Source organism: Diabrotica undecimpunctata, chromosome 1 (genome assembly GCF_040954645.1).
Source record: "Diabrotica undecimpunctata isolate CICGRU chromosome 1, icDiaUnde3, whole genome shotgun sequence".
NCBI classification, from domain to species: Eukaryota; Metazoa; Arthropoda; class Insecta; order Coleoptera; family Chrysomelidae; genus Diabrotica; species Diabrotica undecimpunctata.
Window position 1 is genome coordinate 208,657,023 of NC_092803.1, and position 23,925 is coordinate 208,680,947.

The 23,925-nt window shown below is 33.7% G+C and overlaps 1 protein-coding gene across 3 annotated transcripts in view; it reads right to left on the reverse strand.

Annotated features, from left to right (window-relative positions):
- Positions 1-581: 581 nt before the first annotated feature.
- Positions 582-23,925, reverse strand: part of Pld (Phospholipase D) — a 384,903-nt gene continuing 361,559 nt past the window's right edge. For all 3 annotated transcript variants that reach the window (XM_072521096.1, XM_072521094.1, XM_072521095.1), the window contains exons 10-16: positions 23,473-23,839; positions 19,064-19,290; positions 14,894-15,250; positions 14,282-14,407; positions 11,723-11,963; positions 8,115-8,456; positions 582-5,004 (exon numbers count right to left, since the gene is read on the reverse strand). In XM_072521096.1, the coding sequence (XP_072377197.1) occupies positions 4,903-5,004; positions 8,115-8,456; positions 11,723-11,963; positions 14,282-14,407; positions 14,894-15,250; positions 19,064-19,290; positions 23,473-23,839 (1,762 nt within the window). In that variant the 3' untranslated portion in view covers positions 582-4,902. The remainder of the gene's footprint in view (positions 5,005-8,114; positions 8,457-11,722; positions 11,964-14,281; positions 14,408-14,893; positions 15,251-19,063; positions 19,291-23,472; positions 23,840-23,925) is intronic.

Genomic DNA, 23,925 nt, shown 5'->3' on the forward strand with positions numbered 1-23,925 from the left:
GTAAAGTAAAGATCTTTAAGATCCAGCTGAATCAGGCCACGGATCTCTACGACTGATTTAATATGTATATGGAAAAAGAAGACGATTTGACAGCTGAAGTTTGACATTATTTACTGTATTGATTGAAATATATGAGAAGTTTAATTCAAAATACGTTATATTTTCATTTCCACTTCGGAAATCATTCTCAAAAAGAAATTAAAGGTATTTTTAATTAAACTTGTTGTTTATTCACAATACATACAGCAGATAATACACAATTGTCAAAAAAAAGATCTATAGGACGTTTGACTTTTGACACGTGACGTCAATGAACGGGATTTGTGACGTAACGAATGGCCCAAGCGCCCCAAATCCTGCTCCAGACTAGTTGGAACGGATCATCAAAAAGACTTGACTATAATATGACGAATTCCCACCTGATTTTTGTCGTTACGCGTTGCTTAGCCGATGAGAAGCCATTACAAATTTTCATATCGTTTGACTTTTCGGCGTTTAGGCCCCCTTCTTCTTTCTTTGAACTTCTTATACTCTTCTGCGCTACCGTAAGAAGGAAAGGTACAGGAAATAAAATAAAACAGTCACAATACATTTTTATATTTAGTACAACAAAATAGGTTTCACCGTTTCTGAAATACCGTTAAAAATTACATAATTTAGCTATGAGTACATATAAACCATCCATTTCATGGATGTCAACAATTTCCTTTGGCAATAAAAAAATAAAAGCATAAATAGTAATAAAACGTTGTTAAAACAATTATATACTGTTATATGGGTTGTATGAGTACACGTCGTCTCTAAAATTCGCTTCAACCATTAGAAAAATGTAGCAATGGTGGTAATTTTTCTCGGCGTTATACGTCACGTATTATATCGTGTCCTACCTACCAATTTTCTTTAGCAGCTCCTCGATTGTGATATCGGGTCATGCCCTGAATAAGAAGGATCTCTGAGCGGTTAAACTCTCCCAGCTGCGTTGTTTTTAGTAACGCACTCTGATCTCTGTCCATTGTCATTAACAAGTTCCCATCTTTTGTGCTCTTTAATAAAAGGATCGCGTTGAGCGTTCCGGAAGTTAATAGGTGAAGATTCCCCCATCTGTTGGAGGTCAGCTTGATCCTAATGAACTTTTTGCCAGCATCGTGTTCGACCTCACATTGGAGCGAGTTTCGAGCTACTCAAAGATACCCACAAGCCGAACTAACTTTGGCTAACGATTCCTATAGTGTCTCTGTATAGTAACACTCATAAAGGGGTCACTTTATTCCACTTTGGCGACGTTCAGTAGATTACTCAGGATGATGCCTCATCCTCGGTTCATTCCCAATCTGAATATTTCTCCAGAGCCTCATAGGTGTTGATACTTCCCAGAGTCTTTATGATTAATTTCTATTCTTAGCCCATGCTAGTGATCTATCTGAGTGCCCGCGTCCTTTAAGACCTTATTAGTCTGGGGTGATAAATCGAACATGGCCTTAGTCAGTCTGTGACTTAGACTAGACAGTACCTTTCTCACCATTGAAGCTTTTGTCAGAGGTTACAGTTCCGTCTGTTCGAAACCGTCAGAGACAAAGAAGAGTCATAAATACCTTGACACTGTTTAACTTCAGTTTTGTAATGAAGCGTTCTAGAAAATAACTACATCAGAGATTGAACTGCACAATAACTAGGTAACCATACCCACGATCCCACTAATCTAATGAGTAGACTATATTCTACCGATTTTCTCACCTAAAATCGATAGAAGAGAACATCATGTATCCTTACGACCATGTGAGTCTTTTCTAGAGAGGTCGTCGAAGTCAAGATAGCTACTATCGGAACGATTCGTTTTATATGACCTCCTAAAACCCTTTCAAACATTCTATTTAAAATAACTTTGGCGACGTGAGTATATCTAATCGTTTGGCAGTCTTTAGAGAACGTCGATTCCCCTACAACCTTTGTAGCAGTATAGTTTACATTTAATATAAAATTACACAACAACTAATAACATGTATAACGGAGTACCAAGTCACAAAAAAGAGTGAATGGTACCAAAATTGACCCGATCGTATTTAAAAATAGATTTGTATAAAAATATGTATATATATATGTATATAAAAACTTTCAGAATGTAGCTATAAAATTTAAAGTAGACCAACAAATGAGTTGTATAAACCATGTTACGTTTATCAGTATTTTAAAAAATTAATCTGAATAAATAATAAAAAAATAATAAGTGTATATAGCTGACCCTATAGGAGATAATCCTGTTAAGTATTTCGACCAGTTTCACTTTTATAAAGCGATTACTTTTATGGAGCTTTTATATGCCCGTATCCATATTGATGGATCGAAGAAATAGATAGAGATGCATACTACAAAGAAAGAAGGCTCACGTGAGCCAGGAAAAGACAGCAGCATCAAGGAATTACGTCTGACGACCGCTACAAATATCGAAACGTGGCTAAGTCTTAATTAGGGAGGCTACGAAAAAGTATATACATCAAAAGCTTTGCAATTGTTTCAATAATGAAAATACCAATCGAAACTTAACTTCTGGAGTGTGTGTTTTTCTGTCACTAAACAAGCTGGTCCAAGCTCAGTTCGAGTTCCACGTTTCATTAATTAGCATTGTCGATCTTCGACAATGAAACAACTTTGGGATCAACAAATTAGGACCGCTATAAATATCGAAAAGTGGCTGGTAATCTGAATTCGGGAGATTAGAAACAGTCCCTGGATCAAATATTTAACTGTTAAAAATTACAAGTGAAAGATCAAAAATATTTACACGAAAAAATTAAAAATCCGCGAACCAGGGAAATGAGATATATTCCAAGATTAGACTTATACATTTGGTACTGCTGCATTTGAAAAATTTCTGGTTGGATGGTGGATAAATAAGAAAATCCAATATGTGTATCAGTTCATAATCATTCAGCTTACAAATTTGTCTAGGGCTGGACGTACGCATCCGTTGAATGCTGCTTTAGTTCTATACCTTACGCTCATTGTATCCAGTTTGTATTTATGCGTTACAAATCGCCACTTATTCCGTAAAAGCGTCAATTCCACTCTAGGATACTTATTATTTCCACAGCAGGTTCTCCTTCGGATTTTGGTATGTTTAATGTGATAATCACATCTATTCTGTAACTTTTAACAAATCGAATAGAAATTTGTTTGGATTGGCATCCTAAAACTCACATCGTAATCGGTGTAAATCGAAAACGCCAACTTCCACTTGACGCGCTCAGAAGTTGGTGGCAACCCCGCATTGAAAAGTGTGACGTTATGTTACTGGAAAGGCTAGTGTGGGCGAAAAATTCATCAAAAAAGATTATATTTCAAGCTTGTCAAATAGTTTTGATATGTTTTGGTTAAGTTTGAAAAGTTCGTTACAAGAATATAACATGGCAAGCGGAACAGCAAAGGAAAGACATCTGCTGGACAGTTAAATTATTTAGTAAACTTTATCTAAATAAATAATACCACAGACTAAAAAATGAACAAATCTCACATTTGTTAGCGTTACGCCATTGATATTTATGTGTATAGCAGTTAGTTGACTAACAATGTTTAGTTAAGAGTCCATTCGGTTAAGAGCGAGAAGAGTCTAAACAAAGAATAATAATAATAAAAAAAAATATGTGCCTGACGAGTGATTTAAAACAACGTCCATCTAATCACCAAACAGGAACAATGATATCACAGCCATGACAACTGATAACGTTGTGTCTCCACATATTTTAAACGTGTCAAACATCATGTCAAATGTCATGTCAAAATAAAATACGTGGACACACTAAAAGGAACTATTTAGAATAATTTGAACATCAGAATTACGTTCAAAGTACAACCAAATTTCATCTTTTAGTTACTCGTCAGTTTTATCTGTCACTTATAGTGTAACCTACAAAAACTTGAAAAAAAAAATTGTTAAGTACCTAATAAAGATGACTTAAAATCTTATGAACTAAAATGTTACGTCTCAATGTAGACAAATAGAATTGACGATGTTCTTTGGAATTCTTACTATGTGACGAATACTAAAATCTCTGTTACGTGGTGTTAACCGTTAGATAATAAACAAGACATTAATGACCGAGTATCGTTGAAATTAGTACAAGAACTACAATCGATCAAATGTATTTCTAACTACAAGAAGGTAAATCCAACAAAAACCCAGCGGTCCTCAATTTGGGAGTGCGGCGTGGGGCTAGCAACATTACCAACGACTTAAAAATGCCTCGCAACAATAGATTGACTATATAGCGGGTAAAAAACAAAATTATAAGTATCACTGGTAAAACTCTATATATAAAAAAAATCCTCGAGATAATATCGTAGGTTTCCGCAGGAAACATAAATTAAAATAAGGCTATAAAGCTATTCCGGTTATGTACTACATAAACAGAAAAATTGAGTATATTCTTCTCAATTCTTGGTCTACGTTTATAAAATGTAATTACTGCACAATTATTGTCTATAAAACAGAGCTGGAGTATTTTTTGAGTAATATATCATATAATGATTGCACTACGACCTATCTAGATCTTTTGTGCTTAACCCTTTGGTGTTGTCTGTGGTGTGATCATACAGTTGCTTATTACATACAACTGCACTGCCTCGGGCGTGTATCAATCCGCCTGGAACTGCTCTATCTACGCCGTTGATTGACGTAAATCTATTTCTCTTTTTATAAAATTTTACAAAAATTAGACTCTGTAAGCGAAAATTTAACTAATTCTAGTACGTTTTAACGTAAATATTCATAAGCAAATGCTTTTGACTTTTAAAATCACAATAATAATATTAAAATTGATATAAATATCTGGCAAGTGTTTTTAGTCACTTTAGACTTCAGTGCAGACGCATAATCGTTAAACAAACTTGTAATAATTTCGGTATTCGTCAAGTCCACAGCGACGTGGGCATCCATCCCTCCGCAGAGCTAACGGCCGGTTGAAGGTACTCGTTTTTGAGGAAATTTAAAGGCAATAATACAATGTGGCCCTAAAATCAAACAAAAAACAAAATAAATTATCTATTTTTATGCAGGTGAGTGTAATGATCTTGAATGATGATTGAACGTATTTTTTAAAGGTATAACATTGCAGTTTTCAATGACAGACATTTTTACCGGTCACAGCTAATTTTTGACCACTTCAACATGAATAAAATGAGTCCTGAACAAGGCTTGCAAATTATGTACATTTACTTCGTAAAACTTGGATTCATTCCATTTTAAAAGATTTTGCGAAGATATCTTGTGTAGTATAAGATAAAAATAACGATTTGGATCAGTTAAAATGTTTAAAAATAATAAAAGCATTTCAATGCCAAATTGTTGCAAGTAATTCTTTATACTATACTTATTACAAATCATGATATGAATGAATAGGTCAACAGAAGCACGATTATTCATTTTATAGTTCCATATTATGTAAGTAAAAACTATTCGGCAAAGCATTTGAAGTCTTCGTTGAGTGAGCAACCATTTCAGTAAGGAGTATTCAGCACCCTAGTATAAGATGTGCGAACCAAGGGAAGGCAACCCCACATCACACTTGGTTTGTGAGCTTACAAAATGCACTCGTGCAAGAACACGATATTGTTGATTCGATTTTCCCAAGAAAAGTTTGTTGCATAACGTCAATATGAAAAATTGTGGCATTTGGAGTGAAGATACACCTCATAAAATTATTGAGATGGTGATACATGCTGCAAAACTATTTGGTATAGGTATTCCACAAGGAAAAAATTAATTTCCTGTAGTCGGCTGTATACCATATATCACAAAAACTTTATTAAAAAATCCGTTATAAAAAGTATATTTATTTAAAAGAACCCTTTAGGGCTAAATCATATAACGTTTTCGGCATATTCCATCTTCAGTGCTGCTACTAGGTATACATGTTTAAAGCCACTAAATATATGGGTGAAAACCATTTAAATATTATTTATTTGGTATTAGATTAGGTAGGATATTAAAATTTTAAGTAAATTCGCTCCATGGCAACGTAAGCTTCCCACGAGGGTTTCGTAGTCTCTAAACGGAGTTTCACAACTCACATTCCTCCACATCCTCCAGAAACTTGCTATCTAAAGTCCGTTTAAAGACTACGCCTTCGGACCAGTACTTAAAATTTTAAAATTCTACACAATTATCTGCAACCATGTAACCTAATACCAATTAAATAACATTTAGGGGTTTTCACACATATATTTAATGGCTTTAAACATGTATAACCTGTAGCAGCACTGAAGGTGGACTATTTATTCCTAAGACGTTCTGTGATTTAGCTCGTAAGGATTCTTGATCTGGTTTCGTGGTGGAGATGTGGTTTCCATAAGAAAGCACAAAATGTCACGATTGATTTAGGGTGTAGCATCGACGAAGACCCGAATAAATTCGTCCGCCATCGTGTACAACACTTTATGGAACATTTTATAGAAAAATCTCGGTTTAAGGGTTTACGAAAACCAATTCATGCAATAATTGAGGACTCACTAGGCTGAAAACACGAGAAAGCACGGCAAAAATTCGGCGAAAGACCCATGATTTCATTTTTGGTTGCATGGCTACTTCAATAAGAAGAATAGCCACAGTTGAAATGAAGATAATCCTCAAAAGGATACATTCAAAAAAAGGTTGGGTGTGTGTGTTTCATAGACTGGTGGAATCACTACTTGCTTACTTTTTTAAAAAACAATGCTAGCTCGATCGTTACAGTCAATGGCGATCGCTATAGAGCCACGATCGATGACTTTTTGTTGCTGATTTGAATTGCCTTGAACTTAAGGAGCTGTGATTTCAACAATATTGCTTAACATATCAAGCAATTCATGTCACAATTGTTTTATCGAAAGAAACGTTTGGTGAATCATAGTTATTGGTTTTGGACATGTGAAATGACCTCCCAGTTCGTGCGATTTAACACCGTTAAAGGACTACGAAGACAACATTAGCGATATACGACTACCAAAATTGCAAAAAATGTCAGAAATCTTTCAAATAAAGTCAATTCCCAGGCAATTAATATCATTTATTCATATACCTTCAAAAAAACACCCATTGTAGTACACCCAATAAACGTTTTAGTATATTGTGTATACGAAATATTTAAATTTCAACAACGTAACGTGTGCTATATATTTTAAGAATTTTTTTTATAAACCGAAGTAATATAAAATTAAGGTTAAAGATCTGTATACAATAAAAAAAGGTCTCTAATCACTTTAAGTGGCTTTCATTAGGATAATTTTAGCTGTACATAGTGTACAGCTAAAATTACTTCTACAAAAACACTACTGCTACAAAATTTCCGAAATATTCTGCTTTATTGACTACGAAAAAGCCTTTGATGCAGTAAAACATACATAACAAGTTGAAACACCAAAAAAACATGACGTAAACGATAAAAGAAATACAGGAACTAACAGAGCACTCTTGAATATTGCAAAATACCGAAAAACAAGTCTTCTAGGGCATATTTATAGAGAAAAATACAACATCTTACGACTCATAATAAAAGTGAGTGTTAAAAGAAAAAGTGACACAGAGACAAGAGACTGCTTGTGGTTTAAGAGACTGGAGACGCTGGACACTCATTTATTATTAACAACAGCATAAAAACAGAAAAACTAAAAACTGCCGAAGTAATCGCAAACTTACAATAACCGAAATCCTTATCATCATCTCTAGCATATTTTGATACAAGTCACAAAATTTATGCTAAAAATTTCAAAACTATAGTCTTAATCCGTTTCTATAAATAACAGATTATCTGAGAAGCCATTGAGAACGAAAAGCGCCCTAACTGTCTCAATAAAAAAGATGATTGATGACACAATCAAATACCGCCTGATTCTTCTATCAAATCTCACGTTAACAAACATAATTAAGTTTCTAAGATCATTGCTACAGAACGTGCCACAGAATACATTTTTAAGTGGCTTTATACGCCAATGACTTCTCAGCAGCATTCGGAAATACTTAAAATGGACAGCGTTGGTACCTCCTCAAAACCAGTGCATATTACAGATTTACAACAATTTGCTTGCATTTTATGATAATGGATTAATTGATGAAATGATTTGTGAAGTGAATCGAATAAACTTACCTGTATACTTTCCAACATTTTATCAGATCTGGAAAACTCATCGACCCACAGCGGTTTTTCCTCGTGATTCTTCCTTAAATCGGCAAACGTCTCGACACTATCACTAGGTAAACAATGGAAGACTTTTTCGTAGAATTCGGTGTTCAATTCGGCGGTTTTATACCAAACGTCTCTATAAAAAGAATCTATAACTGGATCGGTGACATCTATATTTAAAAGCTCGCTACTTGATTTATCAAGTAGACCAAGGTGTTCTTTAAAAAGGTATTTTCTAAGACTACCGGCGAATTTCCCGCTAGGGAAAGTTTTTCCGTTCATCATACCATCTTCGAAGGTTTCATCCTATAAAATATACAAAATTATCCAATTTGTAATTTAAAATTGAAATATACAACAGCATCAAAACAATTATCATTTTGTACCAAGTCGGTAAAGTAACTCGTCTATTACTCGCCTCGCTCGCTTCGCTTCCTCTGCTTGTAATATCAGACTCGTTCGATAAAGACTGTACTGACATAGTGCATACAAATTTTAATCGCCAACCATAATAGTTATTTTAGGCACCATTTTATAAATATCTCGTATTGGTAATTGTATTTTTCAACAGATTTTGCTGGAAGAAGTTGTCAAGGAGTCTCTAATGACTTCTTACTTATTTCAGGTGGCGTACATGTCACTTCTTCCATTTCCTCAAAAGCAGCACTACCACAGAGTAGTGAGCAGTACTACATAATTTCAAATTGGTTTTAAAACTTTATTTTAGGCAAAATAAAAATTTCATATGACAGTGATGAAGCATGACTTTTGTATGATGGCCGTTTTTGATTTTTAATCACATCTGTTGTTAGCAATTAACTCTTTAAAGGTTTGCCTTAGAAATTGTGAGTTTGTCTGATGCTCATCATAATTAGTTAACAAGAGATTAAAATCTGATATCAATTTATTCCAGGTAGGTTTAGGTGATATTAATATTGGAGTTGTGGCTGAGAAATCGATATTATTCAGATGTGGTCAGAGATACTGTGGCATAGATTGAAGTTTAACCTTTTCACTGCGGGAACCGGATATACACGTAAAATAATTTCGTGCCTGTACAACGGGAACCGGCTAAATACCGAATGTCAAATGCGAGCAAGAGCTTTAGAATAACCAATAAATATTTTTGTAGCAGAAACCCTTACTACGAGAAATCTATTCATATTGTATTAAAACAAATTTGTCACAATTTGAAAAATATCATACATATCGTTTTAATACATAATCAATAAATATAGGCATGTACTTAAATTTGACAAATGTATATTTTTTAATTGTTTTTTTTTATCGTAGCATTATTTGATACCTATTAAAAAATTAACTTGAGCTCAACTATATTTTATTGTATTAATTTTAAAGCAAATAAAATTGTATTTTATTTTTTTCTATAAAAACGTGTTTTTATACATTAATACTACTTCCAATTATTAACGTCTGAATAATTATCCCCGCGAGTAAAAATTCAAGAACGCTTATGCTCATTGAGGAAGTATCACAGTCTATCAATACCCGTTTTACTCTCCTATACCCTCTTGCACAGGAATAACGAAGCTTCAAAACAGTGTGTGTTTAAGGTATCTTATTGCTGTGTCCATCTATGTTTATACGTCCATGGACAATGTTAACTGGACCTGCAGCTGAATTTTGCAAGAGTACAATGTGTCTGACAACTCTTGTAATATAAATGGCATATTTAGAGAAATTTGATCGGATTTTTTACGATCAGATAAACTGGAGTTAAGATTAGTAGATATGGGAAGCTGCTAATTTGAAGTATGTCTATTTTTTGATTTATTATTTATGAATATAATTACAAAATACTACAGAATTTTACTTTCTAGTAGGTTTTATTAATAATAACGATATTTTTGTACAATATTTTTAATAATTAGAATCATTTCAGTCAACTCGATTAATATTTGCGGCAGATAAAATTCTTCTTCTTTCAGTACAATAAAGTGTTACTTTACTGTCGCAAATGAGTACAATAATGAATGACTTTATTGACGGTTGGTGATAAAATAACGTTATAAGTGAATAACATAAAGGTTGTTGCCAAACAATCTTTAAGACATTCTCTAAAAGAGCCTGTCCGTAATTACCCACAGATAAAAAGTAAATGTCAAACATATTCGTGACTGCAGCACAGTAAAATGATTTAGCGCATTTTTTCGCGACAGAATGAGCAAACGAGACATTCTGAATCAACTGAAGAGGAACTTCAATCCTACAGCAACCCGTGTAAAAATAGAAAAGGCGCCATGACAGAATGAGTAGGAAGAAGTGCGTGTGTAGAAGGATGTACGAAGCCGATGATGCGACTTCGCAAAAGTATTTTTTTTAAGTTGTCGAAAGGGTGTGAAAGTAAAGTAGGCTAGGTATGATTTAGAGGGAACGGAAAAAACTAAAATAGTGCTTTTTACGTGAGAAACTGATCGATCTACGAGTTGATGCAATGATGAGGGTAAAACAGATTCTTAGGGTAGCGAACACCGGTATCTGACGAGGAACTACTGTATTCTGGTGACACTGAATTAAGCAGAAGACTGGTCTTCTATTCTAGTTCGATTGATAAGGGACTAACTACACGATGGGGAATATCTGTCAGCTTAGAGAATACATCGATGATCTGACAGTCGTAGGCTACAATGGAAGAATTAAAGAGCGATTAAGCAGATTGCGATTTTGTTCTTTTCATGTAAAATGTAATGACATGTTCTCGTATTATCTTGGTCAGACATATCTTTTTGCTTCGTAAACTTTTTTTATCCTCTATCTTCCGCCATCTCACGTCTTTGGGAAAGAAACCGAAGACGGAAAATATGAGAGATGTACCGAAAGAGAACGCTCTCTCTATATATATATATAGAAAGAGAGAGCAAAGAGAAAGGAATAAAAGAGAAAAATATAAAGACAGACAGAGAGAGAGTAAAAGCCAAAAAAGGGAAATGACAGCGAAACAACAAGAGAGATAAAAGGGAAGTGTTAAAAATGGGGGAAAATATAGCAAAGTAGAGGGAGACAACAAGAGTGGAGAGAATAAGAGTAACAGCCAGAGAGAAAGAAATATAGAGGGAGAAAGAGTGAATAAAATTGATCTCAGAAAGAATTTGAGTCATGAAATATAAAAAATATATGTAGATTTTAGTCTGAGATGATACTTTTCCCCAATATGGCACATTCATTCCGTAAATTTGTACTCAATTTAAAAAAAATATTGTTCTTCTTTCGAAACTCAGTCAGCTAATCAGTTTCGTTCTCGACTCAAAAGACTAAGTTGTACATATTTTTTTTTGCTGAGTGTTAGTGGAGTTTCATTACGCCGATCTCGCAGAATTTTGATGTCGCCAGTATTGTGTTATGAAACACTTTAAATTTTTTGGTGTATGAAAAATAAATACAAAATGAATTCGCCTTATGTCGCGACAGAAATGATGACAAACGACAGGTGTTACTTTTGAAGATATAAAGTCTAATTAATCTCAGTATCTGTTCGATTCGAAATACGGGAAACAATGGAATATGACCTAAAACCATAATTGTTTTGAGTTTAGCATACATAACTTACTTACCTCTATTAGTACAGCCACTTCTGAATCTCTTTTACCAATAAGTGACCTATCGTTAATATTAGCTGAGCCGCAGATAACCTTTTTATCATCAACTATCATCAATTTCGAGTGGACGTATATTAATTCAGTGATTGGTTCTGAATTTAAATTGGAATGCGTTCTTAAACCATAGAAAGAGATATATTGCGAAGGATCTTTGATACCAGCTTTTTCTAGTCTTTTTAGAATGGCGTCGTCTCCCCTAAAAATAAATTTTTGTAAGTAATAAACTGAAGCTATAAACACAGAAATATGCTGAATGTTGCACCGAATCTTTTCAGTCTTCAAGACTGCTTTAATAGCCATTTAACAGATTCCTCAGACCAATTTTATTAACTTCCTTAATTTCTTAAATGTTCCACAAGACATGGACCACTAAGGTAATAGTTTGTGATTGGAAATATCTTTTTTGAGAAAAATCATAAATAAATACAAAACATGAAAATGGACTTTAATTTAAAATAAAAAAAAAAGAGTTGTAAACACTTTATAATTGCTTTGTCACTTTTCACATAGAAACGCAAATATGTCTAAAGAGTTAATTCATTGCTTTACTTGGTTTATTGTATAGAAACAAGCCGCTCAATTTTAGGGATTTAGTATTGAAACAGCTTGATTTTTATTCAAAAGCGGATACATTTTAAGGATAAGCTCATCTGTAATATGTCAAACTCATACTATATCTGACACATCATTAGAGAAGCACTTAAGTCGATTTTCCTGACATTCATGACTTGTATTGTCTGATTCACTCCATTTTTGTGAAAAAATATTTATCTATTGAAATTAATACTTTATTTTCGCAACATTTCCAAAAGTAACAAAAAAAAAAGAATAGGGCAAACCATGGTTGAATCAGTTCTTTGTTAGGGCTTTGAAGTATGGACAATTAATGCAGACCTGAAGAGAAGATTGTTGGCAGTTGAAATGGATTATTTGAGAAGAAGTGCTAGAACATCAAGGCTGGAAAGGAAGACCAACGAATCTATAAGAAATAACATGAATGCTACAGAAACGGTCATTGACAGAATAGAAAGAAGAGGTTTAAAATGGTTTGGACACTAACAAATGCGTCCCTTTTCAAATTATTAAAAGGTGTAATTATCTCAATAACTAAATATTTTTTCATAAAAATGGTATCAATATGAAAATAATGTCCGAATAATCCTTCGAAGAATTTGTCTAATGATATGGCACGCATGCTATATTCTATATTCAAAAATAAAGGATTGTGGAACTAAAAAAGAAGGGATTTACCAATAATAGACGTACGCAATATTAAAATGTGATCTCGTTGAAGTAAAAAGCGGCTTTTTTAGTAGTTTCTCAAAATCTAATGAACAGTTGAAAATATTAGCATGGATGGCTTTCAATACAGCTCACTCTGAGACAATAATTTTTAAAGACTCGTGATTGTATACAGCGATAAACACTTCTTTATGAGCACCTCGTGTTCTACTGACATTTGTCTTGAAAAACCAACACAGGATCGCCCTTGGTGAAAGTTCTTTGTTGTGAACAAACATTACCCTCTCTGGTGATAGTTTGCATAGCGCAAAACATTAGTTTGGAAGATATTCGGAACGCGATTTACAATCCACGACTAATGGCTCCCAGCAACAGAGCAACCACGACACAACATCCAGCTGGAAAAACCACAAGTCCAGAGAAGACCATACTTAACAACCAGATCGAAATATGATGGCAACACTGATACAAACCCTTGCGCCGATAATTAGTCCTCTTCAGGAGACTTCACCCTGAAGTATCTGAAGAATATGAATGACTCTGCGACAAGAACAAATTCAAAACAGCTTTGAACCGATTTGACCAACTTTAATCAAGATCTGATCATATCTAATCCAATGGATAAACACAAAGTCGATGAAGATCTTGTGGCAAACTTTCTGCATGGAGAAGCAAAATCATGGACGGACAGTGAAAACTTAGCCTAGATTGCATATCAGACTTTTAGAAAGCGATGTTTGGAAAAGTACCCGAAGAATAGAGATGCGTCGCTGACAAGAACAAGTCCAGAACAGCTTTGAATCAAAATGACAGCTTTACAGAAGTTGTGATCATATTCGAGTGCACAAACACTAAGTCGATGAGGACGACTAAGTAGACTATCTTTTGACAAGGACATAAGCAGAGGGTAATAATTCAAGGGAGATTCGTTATTAGACTTTCAGAAACTGATATTTTAGAAAAGCTCGGTAACCTGATGACTATCTACACTCTCCGTGAAGCTCTACGGTTTTCAGCAGCAGACTTAACATGAAAAACAGCCATCTTCGACCCCGAAAAACAGAGAAACGCAGTAGCGAAAACAATAGATTTAGACAAGTACTGATAATATCTAGTCCATACCACGAAACGTGTAAATAAACGATTTCTACAAAATAAAACTGCAAATCTAAGAACACATTTTAGGTCGATTTGACGTAACTAATATCCAAAATATGATGTCAAATATCTCTGTTTACCTGTTAAATTTATGTTAAAATATTTTATACTTACTGAGATATCGACGCATAATTCCAGTACGTAATAGCGTGCAGCGACGTTCCCGATGGAGCACCAACTTCTCCTTCAAATCCTGGCAACAACGGCATTATTACGTATACTCGAAAAGCTTCTTTAGCTCTGTTTAAAAAATAAAACTTTTACTTTCGGCATTTAAAGCAACATTTTTAAACGCTAAGATAGCAAAATAGCTAATAACTCAATTACACGCCATTGTTAATCACATTTGGTTGATTTTAAATAAAATATGTATGGAAAAAGGCTAATTATGACAAGAATTCGTAGTACAGGTTTTAAAACGACCCATTTTAGTATCGTTGGTTAAGTAAATCGCGGCAATGTAACAGTGGTAAGTGAAAATTGGTTTGGATAGCGTATAACACTTAACACTAAGCAATATCTCGCAGATACGCCGCTGAGTGAATGGCGATCTTCCGATCGTTTCACTGATACGAAGAATTTAGGCTAAAATAGGTAATTTTACACAAATAACCATAAAAAACCTTTCATGTACAGATATAGACAGTCGTAATCAACAATAGAACAAACTGACTCGACACATTGATTGATTGATAAAAATGAATGATACTGATCATTTACACTTACTTGTGCGCTCTAATAATCCTCTTAAACAACGCTTCGCCTATTTGATTTTTCGTCGAGCCATTATCGCGAGACAAGGAAATAAAAAACTGGTTCTCGATGTAAACGTAATGTTGAGCCTTCGTTATCGTATCTATGTACGCTTCGTGGATGCTTTGTTCGACCATATCGAGTTCTAGATATCCTACCGACCAGCAGCTGACGCTTCGAAGGACCTGGCACGAAACTTTGTGTTGTTTGTTAGGAAATTCGATGGGTAACGTTTTGTAGCCGTCGTATTGCTTCGGTAATAGGTAGTTGTAAGCGTTGTTGCTTTTGGCTTTTTCAAGTTTGGTAGCATTCCATCTCTGGATAAAATGCCTAGAAATGAAGTTGGCGTTAAGTGTCATCGTTGATGTACAACACTATATAAAAAGCAAATGAAAAAAGTCACGAAAACTAAAATTTACGCTACATTTACAACGTTGTCGATTGTAGTCCGTCGATACATATGATATTCATTCGCAGATATCTTCGATTCATCTTGATCCTGCATCTCTCAATAGAAATTATTGTATAATTTGTCTTCCTTTGGTTTATACTCAGTTCACACCGCCTATTCTGTATTTTCTTTGATTCCTTTATTTTAATTCTACTTTTTCGACTCATTCCTTTGAACTCTAGCTTAAACAGCATCGTTAAAATCAGGGTTTTTTTTCCTGAGGTGTTTTCCTAGTCTAGATCGGCGATTTTTCGATTTTACTGAGTTTCTGATGATAACTCATTATAGTACCTCTCCCACTATCCGAGTAGTAAGAGTAAAGATTCTTACCGAAAGTCGATAGTAGAAACTCGTGTGAGCTGGAACTATCGTCTTCCGAATCTTAATTTGGTCTTCTAGTCTTGCTGAGCTAGCTAGATTTGTAGCCGAAGGAAAATTTCCACCTACAGCACTTACAGCGTGTTCCTGTCCAAATTTCCCTATCTTTGTACCTTCCCAATACTGGAAAAATATATTTTCCAATGGAATGCTCGTATATTCTTCGTCGTTAGCTTTTTTGAATCCAAAATTGCTGTCACATTTCTGTCTCTTGCTGTTCTGAAGCAAGTTTTCTTGCCATATATTTTAGATCATTTCTAATCGTCTCGCCATGGCTCTTCCCTTTCTTCTTTATACACACCAGGTCTCCATTTTATGATTTTCCCACTGGAATAGTCCCATTTTAGTTCTGTGATTCTTTCTGTTACATCAGTTACTTTTGTGCTCTCTCTGATTTGTCCATTTCTAATTCTGTCTCAGAATAACTAATACTATTCTTTTCTCCATTTGGGCCACGTCTATTTTGATCACTATCTGTTTTGTTAGTGCCGGTATGTTAGCACTAGCAGTACACAGTGATCAAACAGTCTTTGAGGAATTTTCTTATTTGTAGAATCCATTTTGTTTTACCAAAGGCTGCCCACCTCAATATCAGTCTCCCGTCTACCAATATCTTTAGTTCTTTTTCTATCAATAATTTCTTACAAAGCACGTGGTGTTCGTGTGTATTAAGGTATAAAAAAATTGCTTATTACAAGCTTAAATTTTTATTTTAATAAGATCTTTTCGGAATTAAATCATTCCATCATCAGTTAACTAAAAGAGAGAGTAAAAATACCAATATTAAAAAACACAAGTTAAAATTTAAATATATAGAAATAACACGTTGGTTTTTTACTACTTACATAAAAAGTTGCTAAAAAACATTGTATGGCCACTTAAAAAAACTTTCGAAGGACATCCGTATTAAAATATAATCCTCATGGTTTTTATCAAGGTAAATGCAATAGACTTAACTTATCGATTATTAAAAAACTGAAAATGGGGGCATCTTACATGACCCCCTGTAGCTGGTGAGGTTTTTTCGACTTACATTACCTCTGATCTGTTCTGGAGTCTTGGGCTAACTGATATAAAGATGGTATGAAAAATCAGTTAGTACCCATCAATGTCAAGTGGAATGATGTAGTAGGAGCAAAAGTCATTGTGCTTAAGTTTATGAATAGGCAGTTTTTAGTGAAGAATTGTGTTTTGTGTGTAGTAAGACCAATAGCAATTTTTGGTATTTTAAAAAGGTGGTAGAATGTAAAACAATGAGTGACTGTGATGTAAAATAAATTTGGTATACCAGGGTAAGGCAAAATTTAAGTTAGGTAGTTGAAATTAATAAATCATTTTAAAGGCGGTAAAAAGAATGTTATTACCTAATTGTTTCCTTGTATAAAGTAGATATAGATAAAAGTTGGTTTGAAATTTGTGGAAGATGAATCGAGGAAAAAGAAATAAAAGAAAAAGAAAGAAAAGGAAATAGGAGATGAATGTAAAGATGTAAGCTGGGGATACTGAAACTGATTGTGATAAGAGATTGATAGATGTAGCGTGAGTATTTATAAGAAAACCTGTGTGATTAGTCAGATGGTAGTTATTGGAGAGGATGGGAAATGGGATATTGGAAAAGGGATGTTAGTGTATTAATGGTGACAAGAATAGAGTTAAGTATGGCGGATTATATAAGGTGATATTAAGCTATGGGAAAATAGAAAGAAATGTAGAAGTAAGTAAAACGTTATGCAATAGTAAGGACTCTATTGACTTCAGCAAACGCAGTGGGGTTTATAAACTTCAATGTTCTGACTGTGATGCCACTTATATTGGTAGAACTTGTAGATCTCTAGTAACCAGGGCCATGGAACATTCTAAGTTAGATAACACTTCTTCTTTCTCCCATCATCTCAAATATCACAATCACACAATCAAGGTACCAGATGATATTTCTCTCTATTTCATCTCATTTCTTTCTATTTTCCCATAGCTTAATATCACCTTATATAATCCGCCATACTTAATTCTATTCTTGTCACCATTAATACACTAACATCCCTTTTCCAATATCCCATTTCCCATCCTCTCCAATAACTACCATCTGACTAATCACACAGGTTTTCTTATAAATACTCACGCTACATCTATCAATCTCTTATCACAATCAGTTTCAGTATCCCCAGCTTACATCTTTACATTCATCTCCTATTTCCTTTTCTTTCTTTTTCTTTTATTTCTTTTTCCTCGATTCATCTTCCACAAATTTCAAACCAACTTTTATCTATATCTACTTTATACAAGGAAACAATTAGGTAATAACATTCTTTTTACCGCCTTTAAAATGATTTATTAATTTCAACTACCTAACTTAAATTTTGCCTTACCCTGGTATACCAAATTTATTTTACATCACAGTCACTCATTGTTTTACATTCTACCACCTTTTTAAAATACCAAAAATTGCTATTGGTCTTACTACACACAAAACACAATTCTTCACTAAAAACTGCCTATTCATAAACTTAAGCACAATGACTTTTGCTCCTACTACATCATTCCACTTGACATTGATGGGTACTAACTGATTTTTCATACCATCTTTATATCAGTTAGCCCAAGACTCCAGAACAGATCAGAGGTAATGTAAGTCGAAAAAACCTCACCAGCTACAGGGGGTCATGTAAGATGCCCCCATTTTCAGTTTTTTAATAATCGATAAGTTAAGTCTATTGCATTTACCTTGATAAAAACCATGAGGATTATATTTTAATACGGATGTCCTTCGAAAGTTTTTTTAAGTGGCCATACAATGTTTTTTAGCAACTTTTTATGTAAGTAGTAAAAAACCAACGTGTTATTTCTATATATTTAAATTTTAACTTGTGTTTTTTAATATTGGTATTTTTACTCTCTCTTTTAGTTAACTGATGATGGAATGATTTAATTCCGAAAAGATCTTATTAAAATAAAAATTTAAGCTTGTAATAAGCAATTTTTTTATACCTTAATACACACGAACACCACGTGCTTTGTATTCAACAGGTATACTAGCCACTCCTGGATATCTCCACTTCATGGTTTGTTCCAGTTTCACTTTTAATAATTTCTTGTTGTTTATTATGAGTTTTGTACCGTCTGGCTTCATAACTTTTGTTTTTTTTTTCTTATTTGCTGTTTGTACATAGTACATGAAATACACAAGGTTTTATTGACAAGTGACAAGTTTCCTTTAGGTATCTACACAATCAAAAATAAAATCCCATACACCAAGATAACAGTTAAGAACGTAAAGATAAATAGGAACGATCAAGAAAAGTTATTACATATCTTACCTGGCTACGTCTCTAGCAGCATCACCGAAGACGCACATACCAATATCGTGCCAAGGCATCCTCGGCGTAGTCATCCTGTCAATAAAATCGTCAAACGGAGAATCCAAATTAGTAAAATCTTTAACTATAAAGTTGACGTAGTCTTTACCGATCCAAAGTTTTGCAGATCCATCCAATTCGTCGACGATTTCTTTCGAATTTCTGCCGTCAATTACATCGCGATTTCCCTGAAGATATAAAAAAATTACACTTGCATCTAGTCGCTGCTAGTCAAAAAAATGTCAATCGAACGAAGTCGCTAATACATTAAGAAAAAAAAAAAAATAAGTCTGGGAACAGCCTCGAACTAACCACCTTTAAGTTAGAGGACTGATACGTTTTTCCATACTAACAACATTTGACATGACATTTGACAAAAAAATGAGACATGTCATATTAAAATGTCACGATGTAACAATTAAATTTGACAATGTAAAAAGGAAATATTTCAAATCAATTGAATATAAAAATTACATTCAATGATTAAAAAATGTATTAACCAATTATTTTTTATTTTTTCTAAAAAAAAAAAACAACCTTTAAGTGATACTTAGTAGTTTTGCTAATTTTTTATGAAACAGAAAATGTAAATTGACGTACTATATTGCAGCGTAAGAGGGTATTGTCACAGAGTAATAAACTATGAGAATGCCCACTCTGCTTGAAAAAATAAGTACGCGCATCTCGTTCACGCAGACGGAATCAGCCATGTTTTAGACCGAAACAGTGCTGTTCAGTGACATTTTATCTGGTCTGCATAGAGAAATTATTACGGTTTAATTTATTTACGGCAACTATAGACATAATATCCACTTTTTTATTTGTACTTTTAGTTGAAGAATAGATTAAATTATTTCAAATGTACGAAATTATTAATCTCTAAAAATTTAAATTACAATTCTGTCGTAGCTTGTCACAAATTTCTCAATTCGAGTCTATGTTTCCGTCTAAAACATGGCGTTCGTGTGCTGACAAACTTCAAAAGGCGGCATCTGAGAGTGAGCATTCTGATTGTTATTTATTGTGTGGTATTGTATGAGAGAACTTGTAAAAAGATCTCAAAGCTACTATAGTAGAAACCCTCAATTCAGAAGAGTGATTTCATAGTTTAAACGCCGAATATCCTCAAATTTAAATGTACACAGCGGCCCTCGAAAACTGCCTGTTTTCTCGATTGCAATTTGCGTTTCCTCATAAGAAATTACAGAATATATAAAGTAGTATATTTATTTGTGCTTCTCTATAGTAGACTTGACCAGAAGTTGTCATACAGTGTAGCCAAATCTTGTTCACAAGTAGTAATTATGGTCATACAAAACCTGTATTCTTCCACGCAGCGATTATTACCGTCATAAAAATACCAAAAAACATGATTTTTTCAATAGTAAAAATTAAGCACAAAATTGTAATGAAATAAATTTTATTTATATGTTCCGTTTCGTTACGTATTTAAATTTATAAAATAAAAATCGATATTTTAAAACATTATTTTTCAATCGTTTGGCAATGTTGGAATTAGCGAGGGAACTCGGTTTTACAATTCGGATCCAGACATGCAGTAAAACTAGTTTTTATTATTTTTTGACGAAGAAATGAACGAAGAAAACATTGGTGTTTCTATGGGTAAATAGTGCATGTGTTTTGTGAGTATATTTTATGTGATAAGTTTGTAAACTTATTGTTGTCAATACTGTTTTATCAATACTGTATTGTAGTATTGATAAAACGTGTTATTGATAATAAGAGTGTTATAGTTTGTCGTTTTATAGTAAATATTTAGTTATATTCTTTGAAATTATTGTATATATAGTATATATCCAGATTATTGAAATACAATGGACGGAAAACCGAGTTGTTCCAAGAGAAGACAGCAAAATTCTGATGTTGATTCCAAGAATGAAAAGCCGCAAAAGAGACAGAAAATGTTAACGTACGAAGAGAAGGTAATGACACGAAACGTTTATGAAGGAATTGTCGGCAGAAAAATGGCATTAAACGTTAGCCAAGCGGTCGACATTTGTAGCAGTTTAACAAAAGTATCCGTTAGCTGTATTTATCGTGTACTTAAAAATACATCGGAAAATAAAAAGCAAGAAAAAGGTAAAACTAGAGGTAGGAAAAGCATTGTTTTGGATGACGAGACAAGGAATATTATACGTCGAAAAATTCATTCATTTTATTTTCGGAGTGAAATTCCAACACTGAAAAAAATTTCTCAAGAGCTCGAAAATGATGACTCTTTACCCAAGATATCTCGTAGGGTCTTAATCAGGACCATGCACGAAATGAACTTTCGATACGTAAAACGCAACAGAAAAAGTATGCTATTAGAAAAAAATGAAATTATTCTGTGGAGAAGAAAATATTTAGAAGAAATACGAAAAATTCGCAGCACTGGATGCAAAATATATTATTTGGATGAAACCTGGATTAACGAAGGTCATACAGTTGGAAAAGTTTGGCAAGATTTAAATGTAAAAAGTAAACGCGAAGCATTTATAGAAGGCTGGTCTACAGGATTAAAGGCTCCATCAGGAAAGGGACGGCGTTTAATCATCACCCATATAGGAAGTGATACAGGGTTCCTTGATGATGGTTTGCTTCAATTTGAGTCGAAAAAAACAGGTGATTATCATGAAGAAATGACTTCTGAAGTATTTGAGCGCTGGTTTAAGAGAATCTTACCAAAATTGGAATCTGGGTCTGTGGTTGTTATGGACAATGCGCCATATCATAGCCGCAGACTAGAACAATTACCGACGACGGCATGGCGGAAAGGGAGAATTCAAGAATGGCTTACAGAAAAGGGGATTGCATACGAAGAATCAATGCTCAAAATTCAACTACTTGACATTGCATGGTTAAGGAAAAGTGAATATCTTAAATATGTTGTGGATGAAACTGCAAAAGATTATGGTGTCAAAGTTCTGCGTCTACCACCTTATCATTGCAAACTTAATCCCATTGAACTTATCTGGGCGCAAGTGAAAGGAGAAGTAGCACGCAATAACAAAACGTTCAAATTAAACGAAGTTACGGAACTTTTGATTCAAGCAATCCTCCATGTAACTCCAGAGAAATGGGCTAAATGTATAGGCCACATAATTAAAGAAGAATATCGTATGTGGGAACTTGACACTCATGTCGAAGTTTTACTAGAGCCAATTATAATTACACCAGGTGAAGATAATGACAGCGATAGCAGCACTACATCTTCAGATTTAGACAGCGAATAATATTTTCTAATAGTTTAGTAGGAACATCAGCATAAAAAAACCAAAAACAAAAAAAAAACGAGAAGAACATAGTAAGTGTGTATAGTGTTTGTGTTAGAATAGAACAATGTTTTGTTACATCCAAAATTATTTTTATTTTGTTTTTATAGAATTTTATTTTGTTTTATAGGATTTTATTTTGTTTTGTTTTATACTGTTTAAGTGTTTTGTTTATTTTATTTAATGGGAAAATATGGCCAAAACCCATTAAAAAAAAAGTAACGCGCCACAAGACATACCTCTCGGGTGGTGTGGAAACTGTCTTAAAATTTGTTTTAAAAACATTTCATTGTGTAACTCTTTAAGGGCGGGTCACGTCAAAAGACGTTTTAGCGTAACTTCCGCGGCAACCGGGTGGCATCAGTAAGCTTTCTGCAAAATTACTTGTTTTTTATAGCTTTTTGTTTGTGGCATTCTGTATTTTTAGGAGACAGTAGGGAATAAGCCACAAAATATTTATTCATAGGTTTAATTTACTGACGTTTCGATCTCTATATAAAGAGATCGTTTTCAAATATACAAATGATAGCAATATTTATTTTTTTTTGTGGCTTTTTGCTTGTGGCATTCCGTATTTTTAGGGAGAATGTTGGAAATAAGCCACAATACATCTATTTACATGTTTATTTTACTGACGTTTCGATCTCTATTACAGAGACCGTTTTTAAAGTTAAGAAAAAAAAAAAGAAAATAATATAAGAATATATAAATATATAATAATAAACAAATAAAATAAATATAACTATAATTTATATCTTTGAAAACGGTCTTTGGATATAGAGATTGAAACTCCAGTAAAAACCAGATAAATATATTGTGGAGTATTTTGAACAATAATATTTAAACAATATAATATAATTAACGTTGAAATAAAAGTGAGTGAACGCCACTGGATTTTCATACGTCTTTCCCCACTTCTACGCCTTCAAACGACGACTCACTCTCCCAAATAGTGAAATTAGAGTTTACGTGATGAATTTTTCAGAATATTTGGAGCTACTTAAAATCAGTTTCTGATATTGAATTTTTAGTCTGTATTTTGGATTGAAAAATCAATTAAAGTAAATAAAAAGAAGAAAAAAAATTGAATCTTACCACATTTATAGAGGAATCGGACTCACGTAACATCTCATGTTCATGCGGTGTATAAACTAAATGGATTAGTTCCTTCCCTTTATTTTTTAAACTGTCAATAACGTTACTGTGATGTTTTCTTTCTAGTTCAGGGGTGTTCATCTTAACTGGAGGTTTACTAGGTATTATCAAATGATCGCCCGGCTCTAATTGAGGTAACGTCGGTTTCACCTCCATTTCGTTAGGTTCAGTTTCTTGTACGTCGTGTTTTTGCATGTAATACGGTATTGGAATCGGATAAATCGTTTCACCGGCCGGTACACTCGATGTCTTTTTCTTAATAGTTGTGACGTCCACGGAAGGTGTCATGCTCCCCAAATCTGTTAACCTAAAATACTCAGTTTTCTTTATTTTTTTTAAACAAAACTCTACAATATGTATCCAAGATATTACGCAAATATGTTAAATAAACGA